The following is a 22,048-nucleotide window of genomic DNA, read 5'->3' on the forward strand; positions in this document are numbered from 1 at the left end:
CTCCCGTTCCCCTCCCGTCAGCTAAGTTCCTCATACTCTTCTCTCAGCCTTTGCCTCTCCATCTTAACCCTGCCTTCCCCACCGCTGCTCCTTGCAGGTCGCTGTGCTTCAGCCAGCTTGCCTACTCACCCTCCCGAACGTTCCTCCACGATTTCCTGCTTCTCCACCTTTGCTCATGTCATTCTCTCTGCCTGGGATGCTACCTCTGACGCATCTTCGACTGACCTAAAAGAGAGAGAGCTTGCTTGGGCTTTGGAGTCAAAGAGACCTGAGTTCGGATCTTGGCTTCACAACTTATTATTTGGACAAGTACTTTGGAAAAGTATTTAACATTCTTGAGCCTTGGTTTCTAATCTGTAAAAATAGAAGTAAGGACACCTACCTTGCAGCATTGTTGAAGGATAAGCTGATATTATGTATACAGTGCAATTAACATAGTCAATAAATGGCACATCACTATTACTTTTCATTATCTCCATGTTTTTAAAGTCCTAACTTCAAATTATCCCTTTCATGGGTACCCTGGTCCCTCTTCCCTAACCAAAAGGGATCCCTTTTCTGAGCATGCACATTTTGGCTCTTCTCACATCCTGCCCTCTGTTGTAACTCTGTGTTTAGTTTATCCACCCACTTGGAAGGCTGGCAACCTGGGGAAAGCAAAGTCTAGGTCTTACTCACCTTGGTTCCCAGCCACTGAAAGTCTGGCCCGGGGCCTTCCCACAATGGGCTCTCAAAAAATGCATGGAGGGAAAATGTGTGCATAATGGAAGGGGAGGGGTTGGGAACCTGGCATCGGGGCCTGGTGCACTGGTGAGGAAGTCGTGTGTGCGCGTGTGTGGTGCCTTCAAGCGTTACATCTTTTGTCGAGGCTGTGAGACCGCGATAAGGTCTGTGTAGGGACAGCATAAGTAGTTCTGTGGGAAGGAGTTGTGTGCAGGCTAAGGGGACTTGGTGAAGAGTGAGTTTGCATGTATGGATATGAAGACCCTATGCTGGAGGAAGTCAGGCCCAGCCCATCAGCTGCCCAGTCCAGCCTTAAATGAGCCTCCAGCAGCCCGAGGCCGGATATGTCAGTCTCACCCACAAACCCCTCCCCCTCCCAGCGGTTGAGGACTCAGAGGCCAAATTTGGTAACAGACTGAGTGTTATTCCCCCAACCCTCTTACATTTTGACTCTGTGTTCGGCTTTCTCTCTCCCTTTGTGCCCTTTCATAGCTCCCTATCTTTCTGTGGTTCCCTCTTGTGGGTACCTGCACTGGTGATAGTCTCCCTGTACCCCAAAATTCCTTAGCTCTAGTGTACTTGCATTCCATTCCTTGCTGGGTTTTGACCTCCTGTCCTCCACTCCCCCCTTCAATTGCCCAACGCCTCTGGAATGCATCTCAGGAATGTATTGAGGGAGGAGGAGTTCTCTGGGAGGGGGACATGGAGGGGGTGTTGTTGTTGTTCATAAAACATGAGAGGAAGTGGGCCAGGGTTCTCAGATCAGGACAGGAGGCAGATAGCCTCTACTAATAGTCCCAGGGGTCTTGTTGGCCACTAGTCCCAATTCAGTGTCCAATTCCTTGACTTCCCTTCACTCTCAATTAATTGTGTGGATAGCTACCTACAACCAGCCTGGAAATTAGGGCAGGCATGACTCGGCTCTGTTATCGGGGTCTCACAGAGGAAGAAGTGGGTATCCATATGTCCGGAGGAAACGAGGAGGAGGGGCGTACATGCAGCTTCAGCTTGGGCTGCGTTGGCCTCTCACTCCTGCTCTGGTTCCTCGCACTCCTGTGTCGCTGACAACCAGGTCTGTCCCACTGCTGAAAAAGGTCCTCTATGAATAAGGGGGGCTGGGAGGATCTTCTCACTTGGGGTAAGGATGGAGAACAAGCTCTGCCTCTTCTCCTGCAGTCCTGGACTGTATGTATGATCAGAAACCTCCTGGTCACCGATCCTGGTATTTCCTACAACTGTGTCTGGTTTCTGTCAAGACTTTCTACTCTCCTGCTCCATCTTTCCCAACCTCCTTATCCTCTACCCTTTTTTAGCTTACCTGGTTCTCAGGTGCCTTCTGTATCATGATACCCACCTGTTTCCCAGTCCAGCTTATACCCTTGGGCTAGCAGTTTGCTAGGTGGAGGATGGGAGGCTGCCTTCCCTCCCTTCCCTCTTCATTAAGAGGCACCCAGCCCCATACCACATCGGGTCACATTTTCAGCTGCTGGGCAGGCCAGTCATCTTGGACCTGTATGTAACCTGCTGCTCGCTGTGGCTTCTTTAGCCCACTGAGAAGTGGTGGCTGAAAGGTAGAGGAACGGAGTTGGCTTTGCAATGCTGAACTGCACTGAAAGCATTGTCTGGGTACCTGGTTAAGGTGGAGGATAGTCTGAGAAGGACCTGAACAAACGAGAGTGAGTGCAAGAGAGCCTCAGTAAGGATCAATGGCTGGGTGTAAAGGTCTGGACGCTGTCTTGCTTGCTTCAAACTTTTTCCTCTCCAAGAATTGTTGACGAGGTCATTTCTGAAGTCTGCAGACAGAGGATCATAGTTCCACCTTGACTGCACAGCTCACTGGGAGAGCCTATACCATTCGGGTTGGGAGAGAGCAGGCACAGAAGTAGGTCTCCCTGACAATGCTGGCCACAGATAGCAGGATTCAGGAGCCCCTGAGATTCTGCATTTTGCCAAGAAGAAGGCGAAAGCTATGAGAGGGAAGGCCACAAATGGGCCAGGGCAGCACTCTGAAAATCCCAGGATAGAATGGGAGACGAAGAAAAGGAAAAAAAAAACAAAGCAGAGGCAGGGCTGGAAAAAGAGGAGAGCAGGAACAAGAGGCCTGAGGCACTTGGAACCAGAGAGGTACGAATTCCAGTGGTGCAGGCAGGACAGTGTCCTCAGGTGACACCACATTTCAGGCCTGCTCTTGTTCTCCAGAGACCAGCCTCTCTCTGGGACGTCTTCAGTGATCAAGACAGATCACTTGATAGAAGTAACCTTTCACCTTTTGAAATGATTAAATAGGGCAAAACAACTTATTATAATTCTCGGTTGTGGTGAGTCCCTTAGGAGCCCTCTGCCTGGGACTGTCTGGGGACTCCAGTGAGAGTATGTTCTAATGCTCTGATGCCACGGGCCAGGTATAGCCAGGCTGAGGAGCAGAAGCCGCCACCATGGTTGCACTTTCACTGAAGATCAGCATCGGGAATGTGGTGAAGACGATGCAGTTTGAGCCATCTACCATGGTGTATGATGCCTGCCGCATGATTCGTGAGCGGATCCCAGAGGCCCTGGCTGGCCCTCGTGAGTGTGACTACCCCGGTGGTGGGGGGCAGGAATCTTCCATCCCTTATTCAGTGTCTGCATTGTGTTCTGAGACTCTTCATCTCTTAAGCCTATGCTCCAATTGTTCCAAAGTTTCTTTTCCTCTTTTTTTTTTTTTTTTGTTTGTCTTTTTTGTTGTTGTTGTTTTTAAGACAGGATTTCTCTGTAGCTTTGGAACCTGTCCTGGAACTAGCTCTGTAGACCAGGCTGGCCTTAAACTCATAGAAATTCACCAGCCTCTGCCTCCCGAGTACTGGGATTAAAGGCATGTGTCACCACCACCCAGTGTTTCTTTTCCTCTTTAAGTCCACGATCCTGGGAGAAAATTATATACAAAGACAATGGTATAGCTGTTTGGCCACAGTGGAGTTTTTGTAAGTCTAAGGTGATCTACCATCTCTTTTAGCCAGCGACTTTGGGCTATTTCTGTCAGATGATGACCCCAAAAAAGGTATATGGCTAGAGGCTGGGAAAGCTTTGGACTACTACATGCTCCGAAATGGGGTGAGTGTCTTTCTCGGTGACCACCTGCTTCCTCTAACCAGTGTCTCACTTGTTTCCAGCACTGTCAGTCTCTGCTGCTCCTCCCTTATACCAGTTCCTTCCCCCAACCCTGGGCTTTGCATGTACCAGGTCCCACTACCCTTAGCATGCCCATGTGGCTTTCTATGACAGACAGTCAAAGCACCCTCTTTTTAGCTGAGCCACCATAGTCTTCCTTTCTCCTTGGCTATAAAGAGAATTAGTTTAAATAGGCCCTGACTGCATTTCCCTGCTCCAACAGGACACCATGGAGTACAGGAAGAAACAGAGACCCCTGAAGATCCGGATGTTGGATGGAACCGTGAAGACTATCATGGTGGATGACTCCAAGACTGTCACTGACATGCTCATGACTATCTGTGCCCGAATTGGTAAGGGGTCTTGGGAGGGCAAAGGCCTCGGCAGGGACTTTTGTGCCTGGAGTTACCAAGCCATCCATTCCCCCTAGGCATCACCAACCACGATGAATACTCACTGGTTCGAGAGCTGATGGAAGAGAAAAAGGACGAGGGGACAGGGACCCTAAGAAAAGACAAGACCCTCTTGCGAGATGAAAAGAAGATGGAGAAGCTAAAGCAGAAATTGCACACAGATGATGAATGTAAGCAGAACCAAAGGGATCCTTGGAAACGGAGGGGAGGGGAAGGGCAGCCATTTATTCTGTGTTTGCCCTGAGTCGTGGAATTTACATTTTGATGAGGAAAGGCCGCATGAAGACGTGAAAGCCCAGACACGAGGCAGCACAGGGGCCACGTGGGACTGGTGCTAAGGGTACTGTCTGTGCTCCAGTGAACTGGCTGGACCACGGGCGGACACTGAGGGAACAGGGGGTAGAAGAGCATGAGACGCTGCTGCTGCGGAGAAAGTTCTTCTACTCAGACCAGAATGTGGATTCCCGGGACCCTGTACAGCTGAACCTTCTCTATGTGCAGGTATGGAGTAGACCTGGGGGGGTGAGATGGGGCAGGGCAGGCATTAACAGGGCTGTCCCTGCACCCATGCAGCGTTTGTTCCTTCTGTGCTCCCCAGGCGCGAGATGACATCCTGAACGGCTCCCACCCTGTCTCCTTTGACAAGGCCTGTGAGTTTGCAGGCTTCCAATGCCAGATCCAGTTTGGACCTCACAATGAGCAGAAGCACAAGGCTGGCTTCCTTGAGTAAGTGGCCCACGTCCCATACCCTGCCATGTCTTGGAACCCCCTACCATTGTGATCCAGTGGACCTGTCTGCGTCCCATCTCCCTCCCCTGTTTCCTCTTCCAAGGTATGAGGACTTGACACCCACAGGTATTCATGCTTTCAGCCACCATCGTCCTTTGTCTCCTCACTGGCCCCATCAGAGTGGCAATGTTTGTTCAGTATCTCCACCCTGTCCCCTGTAACTTGTTTTTGTTTGTTTTAGAGTCTCTGAAGAATTTGCAGTATTAGCCAAAGTAAAATAATAGGACATTTTCCTTTTGGGGAACATTACATTAAAAGGTTCCCCAAATCTCATTCACTGTTATTTCTCAAGATCCAAAGACCTTGTTGAGGCTTTGTTAGTATCCTAAGTACATGACCATCCTTCTAGGGAGCTTCCTCTCTTCTTGGCTCCCTCTTTTTCTCAGAAAACTAGGCTCCCAATTGAAGTTTCCTCAATACCCCATCCCCCAAGAAAACACAGGTCACTCAGGAGCTCATGCTGAGTTCCGACTAGTTCAGAAACCAGTGCAAACCAGTTTCCTCAGTCTCTCTCTTAGAGATGATGCTGTCCTAGACGTTTCCTCAAACCTCTAGGCCCACAGTTCATGGCCCACATGTCCCCGATGCTATCCACTCCATGCTGACCCTCCCTTTTCTGGTGTAGCCTGAAGGACTTCCTGCCCAAGGAGTATGTGAAGCAGAAGGGAGAGCGTAAGATCTTTCAGGTGAATGGGGTAGGGGAAAGTGTCTGGGCTGACCTGGGAGCTTGGCTGCTTGATTCTCCTGGCTAAGTGGCCCCCACCTTCTCTCCATCTCTGCTCACCTTGCTTCTGCCCTCTGAGCTGTTCTCCACCTGCCTTATGCCAAGAAAGCAGAAGATTTGCATTTTAGTCTCAGCTCATCACCAATTTTGCTGTGGAATTTCCATTTGGGGTTTTGCTTTTTGTCTGAGACAGGATCTCGCTTTGTAGTCCAGGCTGGCCTCAAACACACAGCAATCCTCTTACCTCAGACTCCTGAGTATTGGGATTATGGGTGTGAGTTACCATGCCTGGCTCAATTCAGTATTTTCCTTGTCCTCTTCCATGGGATAATGGTGCCTACACTGTGGACACCAGATAGGAGCATCACTGGGCTTTTGGCCGGAAGTGACTGTGAAACGTAATCTCTGTCCCTGTTCTGAATACTCAGCCCCAATACCTTCTCTTTGTGAACTCTGATGGTCCTGGATCCTCCTGCTTCTTAACTCCCCAGACCCATGTTTAGAATGTCTGCAAGGTCCTTAACCTTCTTCCTTACGTTGCTTCTGCTCCTTAGCCAGCCCACACTGCATCTCCTCATCTCTTGCCTTCCTAAACCTTTCTGTGTGCTAATAATACTCTGTCATTACAGTTAACATCCTGCTTGACTCCTTCATTGCAATACTATCCCCAGATTGCTAACTTCCCTGTTTCCCACTTAAAGGCACACAAGAATTGTGGGCAGATGAGTGAAATTGAGGCCAAGGTACGCTATGTGAAGCTGGCCCGTTCCCTCAAGACTTATGGTGTCTCCTTCTTCCTAGTCAAGGTGGGTCCTGGCCCCTTCTTATTGCCTTCCTTATGCCTAACTCTTGCCCTTCCCTGTCTCTCCAGACTCCTCTGACTCTGTCCTCTGTCTTTCCCTCCAGTTCCCAGGAATCTGATTCTCAGTGTTGCTTCAACTGTGTGAAAACCTGTCTATTGTCAGTCCTCCATCACCACCACCTCCTCCTTCCTTCCCCACCATAGTCCTTTGTCTGTAGTAGAGCTTCGTCCTGGGCTGCTCATGAGCACAGTAGTCTAGCCCTCCTGGCTACCTCAGCTCCCTTGTGGTCTGGAGCTGATCTGAGCATTTGCCCCACATTTGACCTCTAACCTTAATACCAACTACAACCTCTGTCTCACAGGAAAAGATGAAGGGGAAGAATAAACTAGTGCCCAGGCTGTTGGGCATCACTAAGGAGTGTGTGATGCGTGTGGATGAGAAGACCAAGGAGGTGATCCAGGAATGGAGCCTCACCAACATCAAACGCTGGGCTGCCTCTCCCAAGAGCTTTACCCTGGTGTGTGTTGGGATTCCAATGGGAAGGGCTTGGGATTGCATACAAAGGTCTTTCCCTCCTTCCTTAGGGTGGGATGAATTGAACAGGGCTGCAGAAAAAGTGCTTCTGTCATGGGAAGTGGAGGTTAGACTGGATAGAGAAACTCAGTGAAGGATGCATAAATGGACCAGGTAATGGATGGATCAACAGAGGCTTAGGGAGTATTCGTTACCATCCTATTGCTCTGCCAAAGCAACATGACCAAGGCAGCTTGTAGAAGGAAGAGTTTGTTTGGGCTTATGGTTCCAATGGGATAAGAGCTCTTTGCCATCACTGGGAAATGCATAGAGCAGACAGTCATGGTGGCTGGAGCAGTGAGCTGAGAAATCATATATTAAACCACAGGCAGGAAGCAGAGAGCGAACTGGCAATGGTTGAAGTCTTGAATTCTCGAAGCCCAGTGATGTACTTTCTCCAGCAAGGCCACACCTCCTAAGCCTCCCTAAACAGTACAGCCAAGTGCTTAAATGCCTGAGACTGTGGGGGAGGAGCATCTCATTCAAACTACCACAGGGGGCTGTAACCTCAGTGGTAAACTGCTTGCCTATCATTTGTAAAGACAGGCGTTCATGCCCCAGTACCACACACACAAACAAGTTGGGCATGTACTTAACACTCTGAGGCAAAGGGATTGCTGTGAGTTTGAGGCTAGCCTGGACTAGTGAGTGAGTAGCAAACCATCCAAGGCTATATAGTATCAAAAGAGAAAAGTAAAGTCGACAGAGCATGCTGTAGTCAGCCACTGAGGTTATGTGAACTGTCAGGAAATGCTAATAGAAAGATAGGCCTCCCTTCTTTGAACTCCAGCTATTTACAGTAATTCTTTCCCTCTGGCTTTATAATTTTGAGGTTATGGATTGAATACTGATACTAATTTGATAGAATGCCAGATGACGGAAATGGAAATTATAGATGCTATTTTTCCACTTTGGATGTTTTTGCCGACCTTCAAGTATGGTCATTTAATAAACATACTGATGCCTTCCCAATTGTATCCTTTGGGGAAGGGTAAAAGAGATCTTTTAAATGACATGTATCTGAAACTGTGTTGCATAAAGGCCACTTCTCAAAATCAAAGGCCCCTCTAGGAAGGGAGGTAAAGAAATCAGTGATTGAGGAAAGGTGGGCCAGCATCCTGGAAGGCTGTTCGTCAGGTAGACTTTGAGCCTTTCCTCCTCCATATCCCCCCTGGGTAGATTCATGTCTCCTGCTCAGTCTCCACCTTGTCTCTTTAGGACTTTGGAGACTACCAGGATGGCTACTACTCAGTACAGACGACTGAAGGGGAGCAGATCGCACAGCTCATTGCCGGCTACATCGATATCATCCTTAAGAAGGTGAGTGCTGCCACCCAGCCTGCGCACTCCTTGGCTCTGCTCCTGAGCCCCTCCCCACGCCAGCCCTCTAGAAACAGGCCCGAGTTCTAGAAATGACTGACTGCCTCTGCTTAACTACCTAACTCTTTTTCCCTTTTCTTCTTACAGAAAAAAAGCAAGGACCATTTTGGGCTGGAGGGGGATGAAGAGTCTACTATGTTGGAGGACTCGGTGTCTCCCAAAAAGTAGGAAGGGAGTGGGCTGATAACCATTCCATGAGTAGGGAAAGTAAGGCTTGACTGCAAGGAGTCACTGAGTGCTGGGCATCTTTAGCATAGTTCTTTGTTCTTTGTCCTTTGTTTTGTTCAGTTTGGTTTTTCAAGACAGGATTACTCTGTAGCTTTGGAGCCTGAACTGGAACTAGCTTTTGTAGACCAGGCTGATCTCGAACTCACAGAGATCCATCTGCCTCTGCCTCCCAAGTGCTGGAATTAAAGGCCTGCGCCACCTCCACCTGGCTTGTTCTTTCTTCTTTTTAAAAAAGTTGTTTTATTTTTATTTGTGTGGGTGAGTTCAGGTGCTCTCAGACCAGAACAGGGTGTTTGGTCCCTGGAACAGTAATTGTGAGCTGTCTGACTTGGGTTCTGGGAACTGAACTTTGCCCCTTGCAAGAGCAGCAGGCACTCTTAACTGCTGAGCCTGTTGTCCATCCCATGGTTCTTTCACTAGGCTCACACTATAAGACCTTATGAAACCCTACACCAGTGTTTCTCAACCTGTGGGTCATGACCCCTTTGGGGGTCTCAGATATCCTGCGAGTCAGATACTTACATTATGATTCATAACAGTAGGAAAATTACAGTTATGGTCAGGCAATAGTGGTGCACGCCTTAATCCCAGCACTTGGGAGGCAGAGGCAGGTGGATCTCTGTGAGGTTAAAGCCAGTCTACTACAGATCAAGTTCCAGGACAGTTAGGGTGTAAAAGATTACAGTTTTGAATTAGCAATGAAATCATTTTATGGTTGGGGGGTCACCACATTGTGAGGAACTGTATTAAAGGGTCGCAGGGTTAGGAAGGTTGAGAACCGCTGCCTGAGATCCCAGGACTGCCGAAGGACCGCAGCTGTTCATCCTCTCTCCAGGTCAACAGTCCTTCAGCAGCAGTATAACCGAGTGGGGAAAGTGGAGCACGGCTCTGTGGCTCTACCAGCCATCATGCGCTCTGGAGCCTCTGGTCCCGAGAATTTCCAAGTGGGTAGCATGCCACCTGCCCAGCAGCAGATTACCAGTGGCCAGATGCACCGAGGCCACATGCCGCCTTTGGTAAGAGTGCATCTACTTCTGCATGGTCCATGGGTCCCTCTCCCAAGTGTCCTGAGTAAGCAGTGTTTTATAGTCCTCTCCCTGCCTCTGACTTCATCTTTTCTTTCTTCTAAATGTCAGTTACTCTTTTCCTTGTCTTTTAGACTTCAGCCCAGCAGGCGCTCACTGGAACCATTAACTCCAGCATGCAGGCTGTGCAGGCTGCCCAGGCTACTCTGGATGACTTTGACACACTGCCCCCTCTTGGCCAGGATGCTGTGAGTGTGGGGTAGAAAAGTAGCTAAGTGATTTAATTTAAAGCTGAGCTCTAATGAAAAGAGGGGATAGTTAAACCAGAGTAGATTCTAAGGTTTTTCCTTCTCTCAGGCCTCCAAAGCTTGGCGTAAGAACAAAATGGATGAGTCGAAGCATGAGATCCACTCCCAGGTAGATGCCATCACAGCTGGCACTGCCTCCGTGGTAAACCTGACAGCAGGTAGGCTGGATGTCAGCCTGTGTATGTGTGAAGGGGAAGGGGAAGCAAATGTGCACCAGCATAGTATGTGATCTGCTCCGTGTGTGACTGTGCCTTGACTCACAGTGGAAGGTTGTGTGTCCGTCTCTCTCATGACTCGTGTGACTAACCGGCGATGCTCCTTCCCCATCACGTCTGTTCCTCCCCTCTGTTTTCAGGAGACCCTGCAGAGACAGACTATACCGCAGTGGGCTGTGCAGTCACCACCATCTCCTCCAACCTGACGGAGATGTCCCGTGGGGTGAAGTTGTTGGCTGCCCTCCTGGAGGATGAAGGCGGCAATGGCCGGCCCCTCCTGCAAGCAGCGAAGGGCCTTGCAGGGGCAGTGTCAGAGCTGCTTCGCAGTGCTCAGCCAGCTAGCGCCGAGGTTAGGGGCCACGGGGCCGGGGTGAGGGTGGACACAGGGTTCCACCCCGAGGAGGAAGGGCTGTCCAGATTGTAGGTTGAAAATGTAACCCTGGAGCCTGTTAGCCCTGTGGGCACGTGGCCAGGGGTCAAGCGGCTTCTGACGGTGTTCCTTCTCCACAGCCCCGTCAGAACCTGCTGCAAGCAGCTGGGAACGTGGGCCAGGCCAGTGGGGAGCTGTTGCAGCAAATTGGGGAAAGTGACACTGACCCCCACTTCCAGGTTGGTGATGTGCCCAGCTCCTATTACCCCCACTACTAGGAGGAAATCTCTGATCCTAAATCCAGATCTTAGTCCCTATTTCTTTGAATTGGCCTGTCTAAACCAGCCTGGTCATCTGTTTCCAGGAATGAGACTGAGAACTTCTAGTCTCTTGGGGTGAGAATTCAGACCCTAAATAAAAATATAACCTACCTCACTTTGGCCCTCATTGATGGTGTGCATAGCCATGGCCCCAGCTCTAAGCTATCTCAGATACCCCTGCCACACCGAAGAGGAAGCTGTCCCCTTCCCCCACCCTAGGCAAGTTGCCTCAGCTGACTTTTCATCCTGGATTTCCCATGCAGATGTGTGTACCCAGAGGGGCTGGGGCTCGGGCTCGATCTCCCCCCGATTCCCCTACGGTAACGGCCTCTGGCCTGGGCCTTCCCAGCTTGGTCCTCTCTGAGCCGCATACACTCGCTTCTACACCTCTTCGTCAGCCTCCTAGGGGAACAGACATGATGGGAGATGGGGAGGCCTAAACTGGCATGGTTGGAGTAAAGAGATCAGACAGGGTAGGACAGGGTCTTGCTCCTTGCACACTGAGATTGAGAGGCATGGAGCCATGAAGCACCCATCCCATTTTACCACACCCCCATCACTGTCCGAGTGTATCCGCCTCAAGCATCTCTCCCTTTGGTGTAGACTCTATTTCTGTTGGTGAGGGTTTGTTTCCGGTGAGGGTCTGTCCTTCTGGGTGCTCAAGGTAGAGGGGCTTGGGATAGGTTCTGAATGCTTCTGCATATACTGTCCTCTGATTGGAGTCAGTGGGAATAATGAAGCAGCTTAAGCCTGTGAGAAGTGTCTGTGGATCCTAAGCTCAGAATAAGATCTTGCTGACTCCTTTTTTTCTCACAGGACGTTCTAATGCAACTAGCAAAGGCAGTGGCAAGCGCTGCAGCTGCCCTGGTCCTCAAGGCCAAGAGCGTGGCCCAGCGCACAGAGGATTCAGGGCTTCAGACCCAAGTTATTGCTGCAGCTACACAATGTGCCCTGTCTACCTCCCAACTGGTGGCCTGTACGAAGGTGAGCCCAGATTTGCTGTGTCTTCTGACCTTGGCTAGTACAACCACACACTCACGCAAACGTCTTTGTTTCTGGCTCTTGAGGCTACAGCATTCATCCCAGTGATGACTATGAACGCCACCAACACCTCATCTCATAGCCTCTGTCCCTTGCCTACATGTCTGAAACTCAATTTTCCCATAGGTGGTAGCGCCTACGATCAGCTCACCTGTCTGCCAGGAGCAGCTGGTAGAGGCTGGACGACTGGTAGCCAAGGCTGTGGAGGGCTGTGTGTCTGCCTCCCAGGCAGCTACGGAAGATGGACAGCTGTTGCGAGGGGTAGGAGCTGCAGCCACAGCTGTCACCCAGGCCCTCAATGAGCTGCTGCAGCATGTGAAGGCCCATGCCACAGGGGCTGGGCCTGCTGGCCGGTATGACCAGGCCACTGACACCATCCTTACTGTCACTGAGAATATCTTCAGCTCCATGGGTGATGCTGGTAAGAATACTCACCCCCAGGAAGCCAGAAGCCCCAGTGTAGTTACCCCAAGCCCACTGGACATGTCCCTTACAGACCCAGCCATGCTATCTGTGAAGATCAGCACAGTGGCCTTCCTAGCTGTATGACTATTGAGTCACTCATTAATGAGTCTAGAACCTTCACTTCCCCATCAGAAAAGCAGTACAAGCCTGTTCTGTCTTCCTTGGAACATTTAAAAAAGACAACAATAGGCGACAAATTGCATGGTTAAAAGCTAGCCTCGAAAACAAGGAAGAAGAGGGGGAAATGTGGCCTCCTCCACTTCACCTTCTTACCCCCACGTCATTCAGCGGACTGTCTCTCTGCTCAAAAGACATTTACTTAGAATACTAGCTGGAAACTGACCTTCCTCCCATGGGAGCTCCCTAGATCTGTTCTCCAAGGTCTTAACCCAGGAAACTGGAATGCCGAGGAAGTCACTTAAGAACTTTCCAGTCTCCTCTGTCCCTGAAAGCCCTTGTCTACATTGTCTGTCCCACTCCTCCTCCCTTGCCCGCTTTCAGTGTTTCTGGCTTTCTTACTTGATGATACCCTGTGTTCTAGGGGAGATGGTACGACAGGCCCGCATCCTGGCCCAGGCCACCTCAGACCTGGTCAATGCCATCAAGGCCGATGCTGAGGGGGAGAGCGATCTGGAGAACTCTCGAAAGCTCCTGAGTGCTGCGAAGATCCTTGCTGATGCCACTGCCAAGATGGTGGAGGCTGCCAAGGTACAGAGTAGTTTTCTGTACAGACCCTGAACTGGGCCCTGAGGGGAAGTAGAGAAGTCCACATGGGTACCTTGTCTGATGGGAAAAGCAGAAAATAGCCCAGATGAGGAAACCCCAGGAAGCGCCCAGCTTCCAGGCTGTAGCAGGGGCCACCAGGCAGACCTTCAGCCACTGAGACTCACAGTGCTCTCTGACTGTGAGTGTCCACATCCTTTTCTTACTTTGTGTTGAAGACTGTTGTTCCCATGTTCCTTCTGCCGCCACCACATCTGCTTGGCATCTTTCTTGGTCCCCTGTGAAGGCAGATAGCCTTTTGGTCCAGGGTCTCTGCTAGTCATACAGAATAAAATAGTATTAGATGCTGATACACAGGGTGTGATGACTGTCAGGAAGCACCAGAGATCCCCGGATTTTACCACTGCTGCAGGTTCCTGCTGCCACTTCTCCAAAGAAAGCCTCCCTCTCCCTGGCCACCCTGAGTTAACGGAGAACTCTGAGTAGTCTGTGGGGAACCGCTAGAAAAAGAGTAACCTGGGGCACATACTCCTCCCCCCCCCCCCCCGCCAGCCTGCCTACTTAGAAATGGTTCTCAGTTCTCAATAGTCACTACCTAAGTACAGGTAATTAGCAATTAGGAAAACAAGTGAGTTTTAAACTGGGTTTAGAGGGGTCAAAGTGATGATGGATGATGACTGTCTCTCCTCTTAGGGAGCAGCCGCCAACCCTGACAGTGAGGAACAGCAGCAGCGACTGCGTGAAGCAGCTGAGGGGCTTCGCATGGCCACCAATGCGGCTGCACAGAATGCCATCAAGAAAAAATTGGTGCAGCGCTTGGAGGTAAAGGTGGACCATCTGTGCAGAGGGTGGGGGGGATAAACACATGGATGCAGCAAGAGGAATGAGCAAGAACAGATGGGTAGAGTCGGTATTTCCTTAAGGTGTATATAACATGGGCCTGGTAAGCCAAAGCCTCGGAATTCCTGGTCTTCTGATCACTCTGTCCTCTCAGCATGCAGCCAAGCAAGCCGCAGCTTCTGCTACGCAGACCATCGCTGCAGCCCAACATGCAGCCTCTGCCTCCAAGGCCTCTGCGGGGCCCCAGCCCCTGCTGGTACAGAGCTGTAAGGTAAGTCTCCAGGAGGCATGTGGGAGTGGGGAGGGATGAGAAGAAAGGTTCTTCTTTCCCTAAGTTCAAGAACATGGTACTCACGGCACTTTGACCTACAGGCTGTGGCAGAGCAGATTCCACTGCTGGTCCAGGGCGTCCGAGGAAGCCAAGCTCAACCTGACAGCCCCAGTGCTCAGCTCGCCCTCATTGCTGCCAGCCAGAGCTTCCTGCAGGCAAGACACTCCCCACTTCTAAGACCCAGACCCTCCTCACCTTTCCAAGACCTTAGATCTCCCACAATCTGAATATCTGCTAGTAGCTAAGACCGAACCTGAGTGCTTACTCTATCCTGCCAGTGTCCATTGAAGGCTAGAGCCAGGGTGTTGGCACCTGATTTGCATATCTTCTCCAACAGCCAGGTGGGAAGATGGTGGCAGCTGCAAAAGCCTCAGTGCCAACAATTCAGGACCAGGCTTCAGCAATGCAGCTGAGTCAGTGTGCAAAGAACCTGGGCACTGCGCTGGCAGAACTCCGTACTGCTGCCCAGAAGGTATGGGCGCTGGTTCTAGCTGTGGAGGATGAGGCTCTGCATGTGGACTCCTGGGATGGGGGAGAATTTGTACGGTAGAACCTCGAAGGAATGACTCTAGCCATACCCTTGCGGCTCACCGTCACAGGCTCAGGAGGCATGTGGACCTTTGGAGATGGATTCTGCACTGAGTGTCGTACAGAATCTAGAGAAAGACCTGCAGGAAGTAAAGGCAGCAGCTCGAGATGGCAAGCTTAAACCCTTACCCGGGGAAACAGTGAGTATTCTTAATAACAGGCCTTCACTCAAACCCTGAAAGTCTGCCCAGCTGGGCTCTAGAAGCTTCCTTTAGTCTGCCAGCTGTCCCAGAACCTTCTCAAATGCCTCCTCAATTCCTCCTCCTAAGCCTTCACCCCCTTATCTGCAGATGGAGAAGTGTACCCAAGATCTTGGCAACAGCACCAAAGCAGTGAGCTCGGCCATCGCTAAGCTGCTGGGGGAGGTTGCCCAGGGCAATGAGAACTATGCAGGTATGTGGGCACAAGGCTAGAAATGGGACACATGATAGGGACGTGGAGAAGGGGGAGCTTGTTGAAGAAAGAAGCTGATGGAGCAAACCCCTCTGCTCTGTGTATTCCCAGGTATTGCAGCTCGGGATGTGGCAGGTGGACTCCGGTCACTTGCCCAGGCTGCTCGGGGTGTCGCTGCCCTGACGTCAGATCCTGCAGTGCAGGCCATTGTGCTCGACACAGCCAGTGACGTTCTGGACAAGGCCAGCAGCCTCATTGAGGAGGCAAAAAAAGCAGCTGGCCATCCAGGGGACCCAGAGAGCCAGCAAAGACTTGCTCAGGTCAGGTTATTAGGGAGGGGCTTCTCCCACCCGTCCTTTAATCTCTTCATAAGGCCCGCCCTAACAGGACACCTTCTTCAGCTTCATGTGTCTGCTCATAGAGCACCTATCTGAATTTCACCTTCTCTCTTGTCTTAGAAGTATCTGTTAATTTAGGCACAAAGCTTGCAGACAGCCGGTTTGGGGATGTTTGGTGATCATTGTTTCTGACCCTGACCTCAGCTTCTTTCAGTTTTAGTGTCAGGACAGCTGGTTATCTCCTACGTCCCAGTGTGGAAGGAGGACTCTCCCAGATTGTTCTCTCTTTGGCAACCCTGTTTCTTTTGCACTCCAGGTGGCGAAAGCTGTGACCCAGGCACTGAACCGCTGTGTCAGCTGCCTGCCTGGCCAGAGAGATGTGGATAATGCCCTAAGAACAGTTGGAGATGCCAGCAAGCGACTCCTCAGTGACTCGGTAGGAACAGGCATGGCCAGCAGAGGAGAGCTTTCTGTCTCTGGGCTTCTCCTCTGACCGTGCCTTCCCAGAGCTGTCCCTTTCCACCAGTCCTAGGTCCCGTGCCCTTCTTACTGGCCTTCCTTTCCCAAACTCTGTCTCAGCTCCCATCCATTTTACTGACTTTTCCCTTTGACCCCTCAGCTTCCTCCCAGCACGGGGACATTTCAAGAAGCTCAGAGCCGACTGAATGAAGCTGCTGCTGGGTTAAATCAAGCAGCCACAGAGCTGGTGCAGGCCTCCCGAGGAACCCCTCAGGACCTGGCTCGGGCCTCGGGTCGATTTGGACAGGACTTCAGCACCTTCCTGGAAGCTGGGGTGGAGATGGCAGGACAGGCTCCGGTACGAAGGGGCAGCGGGTGCAATGAGGGCGCTGTAGGGAACACGGGGTATCTGGGCCTGGGTCTGCTCCTGGTTCTCTTCGCCCAATGTCTAACAGAGTGTAAGCATTTGGGAAAGAAGATACTTTTAGAAACAGATATGACAGGGTAATGTATGCCATCACCTTTAACAGAGCCAAGAGGACCGAGCCCAGGTGGTCTCCAATTTGAAGGGCATATCCATGTCTTCAAGCAAACTTCTTCTGGCTGCTAAGGCCCTGTCCACAGATCCTGCTGCTCCCAACCTCAAGAGTCAACTGGCTGCAGCTGCTAGGTAAGCAGGAACTGAAAAGCCCAGCTCTGGGGACCTGTGAAGAGGCCAGAGAAGGGACATTTCATGAGACATCCCCAGGTTTGGCAATAGTCAAGCAAAAGAAAATATATACAGTCCCATGCACATAGGACTTAGGGAAGATCACCCAGTCACTTAGTTCCACACCTCTACCCCAAATCAGGGCAGTGACAGACAGCATCAACCAGCTCATCACCATGTGCACCCAGCAAGCACCTGGACAGAAGGAGTGTGACAATGCCCTTCGAGAACTAGAGGTGAGCCTTTAGCATGAAAACTGAAACACGGAGCTGGGGTTGAGGGAATGTCTCGAATTTCATGTCACTCCCCTACACAGACAGTCCGAGAACTCCTGGAGAATCCAGTCCAGCCCATCAACGACATGTCTTACTTCGGATGCTTGGACAGTGTCATGGAGAACTCCAAGGTTAGTGGATTGGGGAGCTCCAGAGAGGCAGAAACAGGAAAATGGACTTAACACCAATACCTTTGTGCTCAGGACGTGATCCAACCCTCCTGATACCCTCTCTTCCTTAGGTCCTAGGTGAGGCCATGACTGGCATCTCCCAAAATGCGAAGAACGGAAATCTGCCGGAGTTTGGAGAAGCCATTGCCACAGCCTCCAAGGCCCTCTGTGGCTTCACCGAGGCAGCTGCACAGGTTATTTCCCTCAGATGGGCTCTAGAGCAGCTCCTGCTTTCCACGCCCTTTCTCCCTTTGCAAGGCTAGAATTCAAGAGGCTAGTGCAAAATCTGGGCTCCTCCAGCAGGGGAGGGGGACGGTCATCAGAAGTGTCGAACACCAACAGCTGAGGTTGCTGTGACCCTCAGTTTTGATTATATTGACCAGCTGTGAGGCTTTTTGTGGTGCTGGGGATTGAACTAAAGCCTCGCAGCCTGTTGGGCAAGCACTGTGAGCTACACTCCCACCTAGGTGAAGCACTTTAATTAAAGTAACTGCAGGGAAGGGAAGATCAGTTGTCAGCATGCTCACCTCTAAGCACTAGGCGGAGGCAGGCAGATCGCTGAGCTTGAGGCCAGCCTGGTCTACAGAGTGAATTCCAGGTGACCCTCAAAAAAATAAAAACCGCCTGGGAATTTCTTTCCAGCTATTTTTTTCCTGAAAGCCTACCATTCTCTTCCCTCTCCCATATTTCCCTTTGCCCTAGGTACCCTGCTGTAAGTAGCTTGACTTTTTAATTGTTTTTTGTGTGTGTGTATGAGTGTTTTTCTTGTATGTATGTCTGTGTACTACCATGTGAGAGCCTAGTGCCTTCAGAGATGAAAGAGGGTGTCAGATACCCCAGACATACTTTGGTTGTGAGGCACTATGTGTGTGCTGGGAATTGAACCCAGGTGTTTTGCAAGAACAAGTACTCTTAATTGCCCCAGGCTTGACTTTTTAATATTTATTTATTTATTTATTTATTTATTTATTATGTATACAGTATTCTGTCTGTGTGTATGCCTGCAGGCCAGAAGAGGGCACCAGACCCCATTACAGATGGTTGTGAGCCACTATGTGGTTGCTGGAATTGAACTCAGGACCTTTGGAAGAGCAGGCAATGCTCTTAACCTCTGAGCCATCTCTCCAGCCCCCAGGCTTGACTTTTAAAAATCTTCCTGGATTTGTTTCTTTTATTTTTGGGGAAACATACAGAAGAAAAAGTGAAGCTATCCTGTGTTGATTAAGTATGAATTAAACATTCTGATGCTCTTCCCATTATAAAAGTGGTAAATGTTGCTGGGCGTGGTGGCACACGCCTTTAATCCCAGCACTTGGGAGGCAAAGGGAGGTGAATCTCTGAGTTTGAGGCCAGTCTGGTCTACAGAGCGAGGTCCAGGACAGCCAGGGCTACACAGAGAAATCCTGTCTTCAAAAAACAAAGAAACAAAACAAAAAGTAAACGATGTACGCATCTGTTGCCACTTCCCAGACTCCAATGTACGAATCTGTTGCCACTTCCCAGACTCCAATGTACGCATCTGTTGCCACTTCCCAGACTCCAATGCCTAGTGGATACTACTAGTTTAAGAGCCTTATAATTCTAGAATTTTATCTTTTTTGTCTTTTTCTTTTTGAGCAGGATAGTCCTTGACTGGCCTCAAATTCACTGTGTAAACTAGGCTAGGCCTCAAACATTCATACATTCTTGCCTCTTTGTATGCACGTGCATTTCAAATACTCATACTGCTTCTTAAGTGTGTTGTGCTTGGTACTTTTCAGTCTATGATCTAGCACAAACACATGTATTTCTAAACTGAAATGAAGTTCAATAAAATCCTACTTGTTTTTTTGAGATGATATCTTACTACTCCAGGCTGTCTTCAAACTCAGCATCTTTGTCTCCTGGGATTGGGATTACAGGCAAACACTACCTCCAGCCTGTTTATTTCTCTAATCTTCTGAAATGTTGGATCAGTTTAGCTGAATGAACGTTTGTTTTAATCAGGTAGCTATGGTTTGTTAGCACTGCTTCTGTGCACATACAACTCAGAAGGATAAGGTCTGCTCTCTAAACCGCCTTTCCCCTCCACCACTGTTCATTTCTCCTCAGGCAGCATATCTGGTTGGTGTCTCTGACCCCAATAGCCAAGCTGGACAGCAAGGACTGGTGGAACCCACACAATTTGCACGTGCAAACCAGGCAATTCAGATGGCCTGTCAGAGTTTGGGGGAGCCGGGCTGTACCCAGGCCCAGGTAATGCAAGAGTACAGGTACCCTGGGCAAGGCTGAGAAAGAATGGACAGGCCCCAGGAGGAGAGGGGAGAGGAAGTGTATGAGGGAGGAGAGGGCGGGGATCCACCCCCACCGTTCATAGAACTCTTTGCTTTGACTGACTTTGGCCTCGTCTTTCCTTGTTCTTCCACTTAGTGCTGAGGTCATCACCTCTTTAAAGATCTCTGAACTCATTCTTCCACTTGCCCCATTTTGATTTTTCTCCGTGACTGTATCTGTTGTTCATTTCTCCCACCCCCATGCCCAGTTTGTCTTTAAGTGCCTTTTTCTCCCAAGTATCCACTTTTCCCGTAGCTCTTTTCCATCAGACTTTCAGGGTATTCTCCTCCATCCTCCTCCGCCTCCTCTGTCCTCCGGCCTCCACCTCCTCCGGCCTCCTCCGCCTCCTCCATTCTCCTCCATCCTCCTCCGTACTCCTCCACCTCCTCTGTCTTCCTCCGCCTCCTCCGCCTCCTCCGTCCTCCTCCGTCCTCCTCCGCCTCCTCTGTCCTCCTCCGTCCTCCTCCACCTCCTCTGCCTCCTCCAGCCTCCTCCATCCTCCTCCGTCCTCCTCCGCCTCCTCCAGCCTCCTCCATCCTCCTCGTCCTCCTCTGCCTCCTCCGTCCTCCTCTGTCCTCCTCTGCCTCCTCCATCCTCCTCCGGCCTCCTCCATCCTCCTCCGTCCTCCTCTGCCTCCCCCGCCCTCCTCCATCCTCCTCCGTCCTCCTCCATCCTCTGTCCTCCGTCCTCCTCTCTCCTCCGTCCTCCTCCGCCCTCCTCTGCCCTCCTCTGCCCTCCTCCGCCCTCCTCCATCCTCCTCCACCCTCCTCCATCCTCCTCCGTCCTCCGTCCTCCTCCGCCCTCCTCCATCCTCCAGCTCTAAAGTGCTCGCCTAGGTTGGCATCCTTCCATCCTGCTCTTGTCACAGCTGCTCCGTCTCTCTCCTCAGGTGTTATCTGCAGCCACTATTGTGGCCAAACACACGTCTGCACTGTGTAACAGCTGTCGCCTGGCTTCTGCTCGGACCGCCAATCCCACTGCCAAACGCCAGTTTGTACAGTCAGCCAAGGAGGTGGCCAACAGTACAGCCAATCTTGTTAAGACCATCAAGGTTTCCAGTGTTTGAATTTTTAAGTCCCCTGACCCATCTCATCTTCTCTTCCTGAATCTGGGAAAGACTAGAAAGTCATGAAGTCTTTTGCTCGATCCCCCTACCCTTGCCTCTCCAGATTTACCAATTCCAGCTCTTCAATCCTCTGAACCCTTGAGGGTGGCCTGGGTTTCACTTGTGTGCCTGCTTACTGAGACCTGGGGCTCCCTGTTCACTTCCAGGCTCTAGACGGGGCCTTTACAGAAGAGAACCGTGCCCAGTGCCGAGCAGCTACAGCTCCTCTACTGGAAGCTGTGGATAATCTGAGTGCCTTTGCATCCAACCCCGAATTCTCCAGCGTCCCTGCTCAGATCAGCCCTGAGGTGAGTGACTATCACAGAGAACTGATGAGCCACTTCGTCTTCGTGGACACAAGTCTGAGACTTGCCTCCGTGCCTCCTCTCTCCTCAGGGCCGAGCGGCCATGGAGCCTATTGTAATCTCTGCCAAAACAATGCTAGAGAGTGCTGGAGGGCTCATCCAGACAGCTCGGGCACTAGCCGTCAATCCCCGGGATCCCCCACGCTGGTCGGTGTTGGCTGGCCACTCTCGGACTGTCTCAGATTCCATCAAGAAACTTATTACAAGCATGAGGTACTGAGGGTTAGGAAGCTTGTGTGGCTGGAGGACAGACATGGCAGATGACGGAGTAGGAATGAGATGGCACACTGCTGGTGGACATTTATTCCAGATTTGCGGGTGGGTCAGCTGAGGTAAATGCCTTTAAAGAGATGGTCTTATGTGAACCTGTGATGTATCTGCAGAGACAAAGCCCCAGGGCAGCTGGAGTGTGAGACAGCCATTGCAGCTCTGAACAGCTGCTTGCGGGACCTAGACCAGGCTTCTCTTGCCGCTGTCAGCCAACAGCTTGCTCCCCGGGAAGGAATCTCTCAGGAGGTGAGGAGAAATGTATTCAAGAATGGGGATGTCAGGCTCGGGGAAGGGGATATAGGGGTAGAAGGGTTCCAAGGGCTAGAACAAACTGAGTCTGATAAGGTTGTTAGATACAGAAGGAAGCCTGGGGGCTGGGTGTAGCTCAGTGTAGAGTGTGAGCCGTGGTTTGCATCCCCATGCAGACAGCTGAACAGAAGACTGCGCCAACGGGCCGGTTATAGTTACACTCAGGACTGCTGTCTGCTTTCTCCCCAGGCTCTGCACACTCAGATGCTCACTGCAGTGCAGGAAATTTCCCATCTTATTGAGCCACTGGCCACTGCTGCCCGGGCTGAAGCCTCACAGCTGGGACACAAGGTACCTAGGGGATCGTGTGAGGAGTCCCAGGAGACAAGTTAAGAG

The 22,048-nt window shown here is 50.9% G+C and overlaps 1 protein-coding gene across 2 annotated transcripts in view; it reads left to right on the forward strand.

Moving 5' to 3' along the window:
* Tln1 (talin 1) overlaps window positions 1–22,048 on the forward strand; it is a 31,190-nt gene that overhangs the window by 2,569 nt on the left and 6,573 nt on the right. The window contains exons 2-40 of one of the 2 annotated variants that reach the window (XM_085677219.2): window positions 3,126–3,288; window positions 3,716–3,813; window positions 4,094–4,223; window positions 4,301–4,453; window positions 4,642–4,784; window positions 4,882–5,009; window positions 5,698–5,758; window positions 6,498–6,602; window positions 6,961–7,116; window positions 8,391–8,492; window positions 8,640–8,716; window positions 9,616–9,796; window positions 9,940–10,053; window positions 10,163–10,271; window positions 10,469–10,677; window positions 10,839–10,937; window positions 11,282–11,338; window positions 11,835–12,002; window positions 12,186–12,480; window positions 13,066–13,232; window positions 13,941–14,069; window positions 14,242–14,358; window positions 14,460–14,573; window positions 14,756–14,890; window positions 15,018–15,146; window positions 15,297–15,399; window positions 15,511–15,719; window positions 16,054–16,173; window positions 16,357–16,554; window positions 16,727–16,866; window positions 17,048–17,141; window positions 17,222–17,311; window positions 17,422–17,544; window positions 19,442–19,585; window positions 20,553–20,714; window positions 20,936–21,076; window positions 21,165–21,346; window positions 21,517–21,649; window positions 21,902–22,003. In XM_085677219.2, the coding sequence (XP_085533345.1) occupies window positions 3,159–3,288; window positions 3,716–3,813; window positions 4,094–4,223; window positions 4,301–4,453; window positions 4,642–4,784; window positions 4,882–5,009; window positions 5,698–5,758; window positions 6,498–6,602; window positions 6,961–7,116; window positions 8,391–8,492; window positions 8,640–8,716; window positions 9,616–9,796; window positions 9,940–10,053; window positions 10,163–10,271; window positions 10,469–10,677; window positions 10,839–10,937; window positions 11,282–11,338; window positions 11,835–12,002; window positions 12,186–12,480; window positions 13,066–13,232; window positions 13,941–14,069; window positions 14,242–14,358; window positions 14,460–14,573; window positions 14,756–14,890; window positions 15,018–15,146; window positions 15,297–15,399; window positions 15,511–15,719; window positions 16,054–16,173; window positions 16,357–16,554; window positions 16,727–16,866; window positions 17,048–17,141; window positions 17,222–17,311; window positions 17,422–17,544; window positions 19,442–19,585; window positions 20,553–20,714; window positions 20,936–21,076; window positions 21,165–21,346; window positions 21,517–21,649; window positions 21,902–22,003 (5,247 nt within the window). In that variant the 5' untranslated portion in view covers window positions 3,126–3,158. The remainder of the gene's footprint in view (window positions 1–3,125; window positions 3,289–3,715; window positions 3,814–4,093; window positions 4,224–4,300; window positions 4,454–4,641; window positions 4,785–4,881; window positions 5,010–5,697; window positions 5,759–6,497; window positions 6,603–6,960; window positions 7,117–8,390; window positions 8,493–8,639; window positions 8,717–9,615; window positions 9,797–9,939; window positions 10,054–10,162; window positions 10,272–10,468; window positions 10,678–10,838; window positions 10,938–11,281; window positions 11,339–11,834; window positions 12,003–12,185; window positions 12,481–13,065; window positions 13,233–13,940; window positions 14,070–14,241; window positions 14,359–14,459; window positions 14,574–14,755; window positions 14,891–15,017; window positions 15,147–15,296; window positions 15,400–15,510; window positions 15,720–16,053; window positions 16,174–16,356; window positions 16,555–16,726; window positions 16,867–17,047; window positions 17,142–17,221; window positions 17,312–17,421; window positions 17,545–19,441; window positions 19,586–20,552; window positions 20,715–20,935; window positions 21,077–21,164; window positions 21,347–21,516; window positions 21,650–21,901; window positions 22,004–22,048) is intronic. The other variant, XM_048420407.3, reaches the window with a different exon arrangement.

The sequence above is a fragment of the Myodes glareolus genome, chromosome 16, assembly GCF_982192425.1.
Source record: "Myodes glareolus chromosome 16, mMyoGla1.1, whole genome shotgun sequence".
Classification (NCBI taxonomy): domain Eukaryota; kingdom Metazoa; phylum Chordata; class Mammalia; order Rodentia; family Cricetidae; genus Myodes; species Myodes glareolus.